This window comes from Thamnophis elegans, chromosome 5 (genome assembly GCF_009769535.1).
Source record: "Thamnophis elegans isolate rThaEle1 chromosome 5, rThaEle1.pri, whole genome shotgun sequence".
NCBI classification, from domain to species: Eukaryota; Metazoa; Chordata; class Lepidosauria; order Squamata; family Colubridae; genus Thamnophis; species Thamnophis elegans.
Window position 1 is genome coordinate 11475134 of NC_045545.1, and position 10684 is coordinate 11485817.

General features: G+C 41.8%; 1 protein-coding gene across 1 annotated transcript in view; it reads left to right on the forward strand.

Annotated features, from left to right (window-relative positions):
* Window positions 1-10307, forward strand: part of PLPPR4 (phospholipid phosphatase related 4) — a 52066-nt gene extending 41759 nt beyond the window's left edge. The window contains 15 exon segments of the mRNA XM_032218998.1: window positions 3626-3683; window positions 7342-7381; window positions 7384-7482; window positions 7485-7513; window positions 8943-9063; window positions 9066-9098; window positions 9101-9319; window positions 9322-9430; window positions 9432-9480; window positions 9482-9525; window positions 9527-9621; window positions 9624-9751; window positions 9753-9822; window positions 9825-10198; window positions 10200-10307. Coding sequence (XP_032074889.1) covers window positions 3626-3683; window positions 7342-7381; window positions 7384-7482; window positions 7485-7513; window positions 8943-9063; window positions 9066-9098; window positions 9101-9319; window positions 9322-9430; window positions 9432-9480; window positions 9482-9525; window positions 9527-9621; window positions 9624-9751; window positions 9753-9822; window positions 9825-10198; window positions 10200-10307 — 1576 coding nt within the window.
* The last annotated feature ends 377 nt before the right edge of the window (window positions 10308-10684 follow it).

Genomic DNA, 10684 nt, shown 5'->3' on the forward strand with positions numbered 1-10684 from the left:
AAATTATCTGGGATGAAGGTAAATTACCTTTATTGGACTCAAATTACCTTTGTTGGACTGATCAACAGGAAGGTGACACTGGAATAAACCAAAGGCAGCTGGCCTTTTTTCCTCTACTTCTACTGTGTTAATATGGACCCTTGGCTATGTTCTGCCATATATTAGCATATCCAAGAAATAGCATATTTAGAAACAAATTAAGGAGGACAGAATTCTACAGAGAGACATTTATGTAATTCTCAATGGCTCTCCTTCAGGCTTTTGGTTTTCACAGCAAAAAATTGCTTAACTACAGGTAGGCCTCCACTTAAGAGCCGAGGTGGCGCAGTGGTTAAATGCAGCACTGCAGGCTACTTCAGCTGACTGCAGTTCAGCAGTTCGGCTGTTCAAATCTCACCGGCTCAGGGTTGACTCAGCCTTCCATCCTTCCGAGGTGGGTAAAATGAGGACCCGGATTGTTGGGAGCGATATGCTGACTCTGTAAACTGCTTAAGAGAGGGCTGAAAGCCCTATGAAGCGGTATATAAGTCTAACTGCTATTGCTATTGTTATTGCTATTACGACCACAATTGACCCCAGAATTTATGTTGCTAAGTGAGAAACTTGTTACCTGTGTTTTGCCCCATTTTACCAACTTTTCTTGCCAGAGTGAATCACTGCAGATGTTAAATTAGTAACACGGTTGTTAAATTAATCTGGCTTCTCCATTGACTTTGCTTGTCAGAAGGTCACAAAAGGTGATCGCATGACCTGGGACACTGAAACTGCCATAACTATGTACCAGTTGTCAAACATCCAAATGTAAATCACTTGACCATGAGGATGATTTTTTTAGTGCCCTTGTCACTAAACAAATGGTTATAAGTCAAGGACTATCTTTATAAGTAAGGATAATTACTAAACGAATGGACATTTCAGTTGCTTGAAAATGACAGTGAGTTAGCAGGGCATGTATTTTTAAAAAAAAGGTAATTTTGTCCAATAATGTTGCAATAATGAGAAGGATTTCCCTAATAATAGGCCTAGAGAGTAATTGAACAATATTTTCTTGCTCCTGTGTTCTCTCCCCAAATGTGTAATGTAATGTTTTAAGAAAAACACATGTTTAGAATTTGCAAGGGAGATATAATACTTCTCTGAGCATCCATTTTACTATCTACACTGATTCCAAGAGTAATCATCATGCGTAAAATTGATTTATAAACAGATATTTAGATACTGTAATAGCATTTGCAGACAGCAGGCTGAAATGAGGCCCATGGCTTTCTTTTTTCAGAGAAAATTAATGTATAAAGTCTAATTTTGAAAGAAGACAGTCTAACCTCAGTTCTTTAAAAAGGAAAAAAAAACCTAAAAAATCTTATTTCAATTTCCCAGATTTGCAGTAATTATTTTTGAGAATGCCTCAATCTTTTTTAAAAAAATACCTATCTCAAAATAGGTTATTGGGTTTTCTCTAGTGAGAATTTTTATGTACAAATGTCTTCATGCATAAGCTTTGATACATCATAGATTTTGCTTGAGTGCATCTAAGTCTCCTCAAGTGGACTTTGATTTTAAGTTACTTCATGGGCATATCATTGTCTTGACAAAAGTAAAGAAATGGTTTGACAAAGCCTTTTTCCAAAATGTTTTTGGCAACCTTACAGTTTAGCAATAGCACTTAGCAATAGCACCTAAACCTATATACTGCTTCACAGTGCTTTACAGCCCTCTCTAAGCAGTTTACAGAATCAAGATAACACCACCAACAATCTGGTTCTTAATTTTACCGACCTCAGAAGGATGGAAGGCTGAGTCAAACTTGAGCTGGTCAGGATTGAACTCTTGGCAGTGGAATACAGAGTTAGCCTGCATTCTAACCACTGCACCACCAGGATTCCTCAGGTTAGCCCAAGTGGTCCTTATCCTTATCCAAGTCCTAACCAGGTTCAGCATCGCAGATCAGCCATGGTTAGCTAGATGTTGAATTTAAGAAGAAGCATTTCCTAAATGTTGCCTTTTGGTCATATATTCACTACAAAGATTAAGTTTTTCAATTCTTTTTAGAGAGAGAAATCTTGAAATATTACTCCACAAGATTTTTTTTAATGAAATAATTAGTTAAACACCTTTTCCCCACCTACTAACTACCACCTGAGTGCTTGTACCTTTCAGTCAACCCTTAGTGTCTCTTGAGCTTCTGCTTACAGGATCCCTTTCCACTTTTTAAAATAATAGTGGACCCCAAAAAAATCTATTATTAAATGTTACTAAAAATTAACATTAATAGACTAGAATAAGAGAGTTGGAAGGGACCTTGGACCTTCTAGTCCAACCCCCTGCTTAGGCAGGAAATCCTACACCACTTCAGACAAATGGCTATCCAACATCTTCTTAAAAACTTCCAGTGTTGGAGCATTTACAAATTCTAGAGGGAAGTTGTTCCACTGATGAACTGTTCTGTCAAGAAATTTCTGCTTAGTTCTAAGTTGCTTCTCTCCTTGATTAGTTTCCACCCATTGCTTCTTGTACTACTCTCAGGTGCTTTGGAGAATACCTTGACTCCCTATTCATTGTGGCAAACCCTGAGTTATTGGAACACTGCTATCATGTCACCCATAGTCCTTCTTTTCATAAGACTAGACATACCCAGTTCCAGCAACCGTTCTTTATATGTTTTATCCTCGAGTCCCCTAATCATCTTTGTTGCTCTTCTCTGCACTCTTTCTAGAGTCTCTGCACTCTTCCTAGAGCTGATGTATTAGTAGAATATTTATTTGTCGAATCATGTCAAAGTAATAACATTAAACCTATGAAATAAATAATATTGATCATATTAAATGTATGTTAGATGTTAACATAAACATTAACATATTAAATAAACCTGTATTTTTTAAGAACTAAAAACAGTAAGAACAGTGACATTGTTTTAATCTTTGCAAATATTTCCAATGTCTGGCAAATAATTTTGATTTCGTGGACCCATGAAAGACTCTGGTAAGGGACTCCAGGGCCCTCGGACCACGCTTTAAGAAACACTGCATTAAGGTTTTCTAGATTTCTTTTGTGTTGCTGAACATCTTAACTGCCAGCCTCACCATGGATCAACACCATGGATCAAGATTCAGAATACTTTTCCGAGATACCCATTTCTTTACATCTTTAAAAAACTAGGTGGTGATTATTAGGAAATCATCAAGTAAGCACTGATAGAAATCCTAGAGGAGGAGAATTCTGCTGCCAATTTGGGGGCAGTGGGTTAAAGAGTTTTAATTGATGGGTGCAATGCTTATCCCAGTCACTGGGAAAATTAATGGCAAGAAATGAGCTATTCCCAAATCTGTATGCAATATTCATTCTGCCATAATTGGAAATTTTCTTCATTCAGGATTTTAATCAATGCAGTCAAAATGTCTATTACTGTTTGTTAATGTGGGCTATAGCAGCCGTGCTTTACAAAATACCAAAAGGTCATTTTTTTTCAAACTGACAATGTAATAATAATTTCTCAGAATATACAAGCTGTAGGTTAAACACGGTAACCAAATTGGACCACCCGGTGCTTTTTAAGTTATTTTTAAATCCGGCTTGGAGGAATGTCTTTTAGTGAGGAATTTAATTTGAATGTCCTTTCCTTTTGCAGAAAGTCATTTCCTTCACAACACGCCACCCTGGCAGCCTTTGCAGCTGTGTATGTTTCGGTGAGTAATTAAGGCTTTTCGTATTAATGTGTGCAAGGGGGGGGGGGAATCAGAATGTCATTGCTTCCCTTGTATAGAACAACCTGATGATAAAGAAGAATCACCCCAACTTCATTTTTTCAAAGAAGTGAAATATAAAAAATAGAGATCAAGGAGAATTGGTAGAAACACCATTTTTATTAAATATTCTGTCCTTTGGAATGAGGAAATACTTTTAAAAGCAGCATCGTGAACTGTGGCCAAGTCATAATAATATAAATGTCATATATGTATACTCCAGAGGTGGGTTCCTACCAGTTCGTACCTATTCGGTAGAACTGGTTCGTCAAATCTACCAAACCAGTTAGAAGAGGTTCCACCAGTGGACCCAGAAAGCAGGCCACACCTACAGAAGAGGTTCCAAAAATGTTTGAAACCCACCACTGCCACAAACAGAGAGAGAGAGAGAGAGACAGAGAGAGACAGACTGACTGACACAGAGAGAGAGAGAAAGAGAAAGAAAGGAAGGAAGAATAAAAAAAAGAAAAAGAAAAAGAAGAAAAGAGTGAGAGAGAGATGAAAGAAAAAAAGAAAAAAGGGACAGAGAGACAAAAGGAAGGAAAGAGAGAGAGAAATAAAGAAAACACATGGCCGGCAAGCCACTCCCACCAGGTCACATGGCTGGCAAGCCACTCCCACAAAGGAGGCCACACCCACAGAGTAGGTTCCAAAAACTTTTGAAACCCACCCCTTGGTATACTCCCAAGTAACATCCAACTTGCTCAGTGGACTTACATCTAGGTAAGAACAACATTTTCTTGTTCTTTCAACATCACCATTAAATGATGTTGATTTAGCTGCATTAAATGAAAGGAACACTTTCATGATTGAAAATATATTGTATGCCATCAAAGAACAAGCTTCCTCGGTTCTAACAGAATGGTGGAGAATGGAAGATTTTATAATCCTTGCAAGCCATCTGGTTGTCAACACTCTCTTTGAGAGTAGTAGCAGCCACTTGGAGGTTTATCTGTGCCCTCGGGGATCACCTGAATAGTGCAAATGGATGTGGAACATTCTTGGAACTGCTGAAAGGACTGTGTTGTAAATGGGAGATACGTGGTGTCCAGGGGTGGTATACACTTAACCAGAAGTGGTATTCAGCAGGTTCTGACCAGTACTGGAGAACCGGTAGCGGAAATTTTGAGTAGTTCAGAGAACCGGTAAATACCACCTCTGGTTGGCCATGCCCCCATCTATTCTCTGCCTCCCGAGTGTCAGTGGATCGGGAGGAAATGGGGATTTGGCAGTAACCTTCCCCTGGAGTGGGGAGGGAATAGAGATTTTACAGTATTCTTCCCCTGCCATGCCCACCAAGGTACACCCACAGAACCAGTAGTAAAAAAAAATTAATCCCACCACTGCACTACGTTCCCTATCGGTTCGCAAATGTGAGCGTGCACATGTGCACAGCCTTCCGCGCATGCACTTTGGGCGAAAAAAGGGTCTAAATGGGATACCATAGAGCCAGGGCAGGTGGGCGAGGCCACCTGAAATTACTGCTACTGGTTCGGGCGAACCGCTCCAAACCAGTAGAATACACCTCTGGTGGTGTTGTATCCCTTCCCCTCTGTTGGGAGAGGAGCGAACAGAGGGAGGCGTGTTCTCTCAACTGGGGGGGGAGGGAATACGATTGCCACCTATCTCCTTTACAACACAGTCCTTTCAACAGTTAGAAGAAGATTCCACACCCATTTGCACTAGTCAGGTGACCTCGAGGGTACAGATGAATCTCCAGGTGACCTCAAGGACATTCAAAGAGAATCCTACCACCAGATGACTGCAAGGAATATAAATCCTTCCGTTCTCCATCATTCTGACAGAACCAAAGAAGCTTCTTTGGATGAGAAGTGAAATGACTTCAAGGAAAAACAAAGTCCAAAAGTCCAAAGTCCATGTCTTTTGAAAAAGCATCTTTGAGACAACCATGACCTGGAGGACTGAGAATCTCCGTAGTCATCAAAGAACAAGTATTATCAGAAATGAGTCAGTATTTCAATATTTATATCAGTCTTCTAATTTTTCAAACCAACTCACTGCAAATTCATCATGAAAGCAGATGGCTCCTATTCCTTTTGAGACACACTCTATTCTCATTTCCTGATAAGTGGGCATGGCATAGGACTGCACATGTTTTTCCTCTGCCAAGAGCTTTTCTCACAAAGCAAGGAGGATTTAATTTCTGAAATGTTTGGAGGACACCCAACTATGGCTCTTCGCTGCTATTAAGCTAAGGTGTCATCTCCTCTAGACTATACTCAGACATCTCCAACATCATTAGTAGGAAGCAGTGATGTGAATGAAAAGGCGGATCTGATTATTTCTAATGGCATTCACAGAGGGATGGAGGTTGGGTGGTGGGGGGAGGCAAGATTATCATTGAAGTTATCCTATTATAATATGGGGTGGGGGATGGCCCTTCTTTTCTCCAAAGGCTTTGTGGGATAAACAGCTCTGAACTGGTTCCATTAGTACTTGACTCTTCCTGTGCAATTTCCATAACACCTCCAAATAAATTTCCTGTCTGGTTCATACCAGTGGTGGGATTCAATAATTTAACAACCGGTTTTCTGTCCTAATGACCATCTGGGTAGGTGGGGCTCAGTGGTCATGTGGCTGGGTGTGCTTGGCCAACTCAAGGTCACTCAGGTCGATGGGCGCTTCGCCTTAGCTGTTACAATGTAATAAGGGTTAACCGGAGAGGCAGTTTCTGTAATCAGGGCAATAAAGATTAGGCTAGAAACTAGAATGTTTCCTTCTTGCCTTCCATACAGGATTAGCCCTGTAAAGTGGAAAAAAACAAAAGAAGATTTTTTCCAAAAATTGGTTCTCTGAACTACTTAGAAAGTTACCAACCTGTTCTCCCGAATAAGTGCGAACTGGCTGAATCCCACCACTGGTTCATACTGACAGTTCACACCTTCAGAAATTACTCAGATGGAGTTTGGAGTTCTGTGGCAAAGAGGTTCTTTCACCTCTCCAATTCCTAGGAGTCAGAAGTCATTTTGAAGATTGACTTGTCCTCATTTGGTCCCGCAGAGTTAGATGGAAGTTAGCCACTGACCCTCTCCCAACCCATTCACTCAAGAAAATGAGCTGTGGTGGCGCAGTGGTTAGAGTACAGTACTGCAGGCTACTTTCGCTAATCACCGGCTGCCTACAATTTGGCATATCGAATCTCACCAAGCTCAAGGTTGATTCAACCTTCCATCCTTCCGAGATGGGTAAAATGAGGACCCAGATTGTTGGGGGCAATATACTGACTCTGTAAACCGCTTAGAGGGGGCTGTAAAAGCACTATGAAGCGGAATGCTATTGCTCTTCGTTTAATTAAATTTGTAAACCAGCAATAAGACAATTCTTACAATTCCCATCCTGTTATAATCACTCCAAGTCATGGTTGGCACGTTGCATTTTTCTCCCAATTCCAAATAGCAAGGAGAAAATCCTTGACTCTTATCTCACAACATATCAACTTTTTTTTTTTTTACTTCTTTCAAAACAACCCAACAGATTTTTGTTGGTTTCCTTGTTACCTTCCTTCAAAAAAAAAAAGAAAGAGTACCATTCCATGGGAAAATGTCACTAAATTTCTAAAAAAATGTATTGTCTTTTAAAGATGTACTTCAATTCTACGCTAACCGACTCCTCTAAACTTCTGAACCACTTCTAGTCTTTGCTTTTATCATCTGCGGAATTATATGTGGCCTGACACGCATCACCCAGTACAAAAACCACCCAGTGGATGTTTATTGTGGTTTTTAATTGGCGGTGGAATTGCCATCTACTTGGTGAGTAGAATGCCAGGGTTCAGAATTGCCTACATGTCTTATAAATTAAGAGGTTTTATGTGGTTTTAGATGTCTCGTGTACATTATTCAAATTGGCTCTCTACAATGTGCTTCTAAAAATGAACAGATGTCCTTGAAAAATGGAAAAGGCACCGATAATCTATCATAAGATAACATAATGTATTTAGGGCTCTCTAAGCCTACATGGGCAACCTTGAGCAAATCAATCTCCCTCTGTAATATGAAATGGTGAGTCTGGAGCAAAACTACATGTGCCTCTTCATGACAAGCTGCCCCATGTAGAGCTCTGGGAAGCATGGATGGGATATCATGGTGCTTACTATAACCTAGTTCCCATTGGTCTTTTTATTTATTTTTTGTATCAGTAGATAATTTTACAGCAAGAGTAACTGGCAAGTGCTATTTCCTCCTGTTTTTTTCTCCCCAGAAATTATTAGATTAAACAATTAGTGCATGGAAAGTTGGCTCACTGCAAAGTGTCAAACTTTTTTGATTTCAAGGATTCCCATTGAGCCCATGTAGATATCCTTGAAACAATGAAATGCTCACTGATTACTCTTATTGACGGCAGCTTATTCCCTGTGCTCCTGCTAAATTGCTGGACTAATTTGATTCTGGTTTTCTTCCTCTGCATTAACCCTTGCATAAAAGCTGGCAGAACTCAAAAAGGCCTATCCGTTTAAACACTTCTCAAATTGGTCCGAGATATTACAGCTTTTTCTTAAGTAAAGAATGTGATAAAGGAGTGGAGATATGCATGGATGTCTTTTTATGTTCTTTCGCTTATTCCAGCTGCTGATGAAGCTGTTCTTTAGGGATTTTAAGACAGAAACAGGGTGCCTAAGACATGGGCAGATCCAGATAATTGCTAGGAATATGTGTGTTCCCACTATGAAAAAATATATTAGCAAATTAGATGTGGCAAACCTATGACAGGCACGCAAGCCATCACCCAGCTCAGCTCCACCAAGCATGAGTTTGCCCCTCCCGCTGGCCGCTGATTTTTGGTCTCTGCTGCGCATACATGGGGGGCAGAGCCCAGTGAAATGCACACACATGCATGAGGGGGATCAAACACACACACATGCATGGGGGTTGGGGGAAGGGCGGGGGGGTGCAGTGCACCCCTCGCAGCCCATTTTTGCTCCAGGAGGCTGCAGGAAGCCTACTAGGCCCAAAACAGGTTGCGGGCGGCCGCATGTGCGTGTGCAGGGCAATGTGTAGGTGGAGGTGTCATGTATGTATTGCATTATGGGTCCGCGCGCTTTCAGCACGTGACAACAAAAGTTTAGCCATCACTGGATTAGCTGATATATTAGCACTTTTAGAGTTCATTCCATACCTACAACACTTGAGAAATTTACTATCCTTTGCTGAAGTGTTTATAAAGATTTACTTTTCATAAAAGGGTTCTGTTTCCCCCCCTTCAAATACCAGGGTCCTGTATGCTGTGGGGAACTTTCTGCCAAGCGGAAGACACACGTTCAATCATAACGTACATAGAGAGCCATTGAAACCTTTGCCTGACCTAGCCAAGACCCCAATCGAATTTTACCAGGGAAAAACGTAGTTGAAATGATGTGATCGCCACTCATCACGTGGAGAACATGTTGAGCAGGAACCACAGAGACACTGGCTCCTTGACGAACCTTAAGAGAGCGAATGCCGACGTAGAGATTATAATGCCGCGAAGTCCGATGGGAAAGGAAAACATGGTCACATTCAGCAACACCTTGCCAAGAGTCAACACACCCGCGGTTGACGAATCAGCTCGACGGAATGTGTCCTACATGCCTCCATGGATTCCGCCCGCTCGAAACAAATCCTCTCTCAATGGAAGAACAAGAACGAAAGTCGGAAGCTGTCCCTGCAGGTGATTGAAACCGTTCTGGACAGTCGCCGCGAGGGCCATTGAAATGAGGTCAAGCTCTGAGCCATCTAGAGTGGTGCGTTAATGGAGATCACCATGGTCCAAGCAATCAGTACCTGAAATCCAGCTGGTAGCATGCCAGGATGCAACAGTGTTGGCCTCTCTGGGGGACCCAGAGTTTCCATTCAGTCACGTCCAGGATCTTCCCAGCTCGTGCACATCCTGAAGAGACCCAGGAAAATGTGAATATGTCTCCCAAAACGAATTCTGCTCGAGCAAAGTGGTTAAAAGCTGCCGAGAAGAGCGTTGGGTGCAGAAGCAATAGCCAGCCAAGGATCATGCAGGTCCATAGCCATGTCAAAGCAACAAGGAGTCCTTCAGGGCAGCCCAAAGGGCTCTGATGGCGGTACAGTCACCTGTACGGATCGATCCGCTACAAAACCTTGACAGATCACGAACCGAGCAGCATTGTAAGGGTAGAGGCCCATCCTGAGAATAGCCGCCCCATCATCCAAATGCCGTCCGAAGGAGAAGGCAGCGGCTCCTGGAAATGGAAAGCCCCAGAAAAAGGAAGCCTACGCCAAACGTATGAGCTCAACGACCTCAACAGAGACCTCCGAGAGCTGCGAATCTTTGAAAGAGCAGTTACAGTACTGGGGATACCGGAAAGAAGCAACATTGAGGGCAGCGACCATCACCATCACGGGATCACCACAATCAGAGTGACCCCTGTAGAAGGCAGCGAGATCGGCTCAGAGACCCTGTCCATTTCCTCTAGCCGTGACTCGACACTTCCGGAGAAAAGGTAACATCATTTTAATACCCGAAAGAGGCAGCAGCCCGGAGAATACCAGGAATATCTTCTACAAAGGAACATCTCCAACAAGAGCTTACAAAGAATGAGGGCTGGTGCTTCGGCCAAAAACAACAGATACCACTAAAATCAATACTGTTGGGTGCAAGCGTTGCACTCTCTTCATTTTAGAGCTGATGCCGAAATATTCTTGATGTGCCAAACTATTGACCCATCAGCCTGACTGTTTATGGATGTTGCTGATGTGTAGTGATTGTGCATGAATTTGTGAATTTCATGTCGCGGGGGGAAAAAAAAGCACAATGAAGAACCTAGTGAAGGGGAGCAAGCTTTTGTTTTCAGAAATCAAATGTTTTTCCAGTAGGATCTGTGTCAGCCAAAAGAGCGGTCTTAAATCCAGACCAGCTTATTTCCTGAAGATGTGCCAACTTTTCAACTTATCTATTTCATGGTCAAAGGGAAGCAA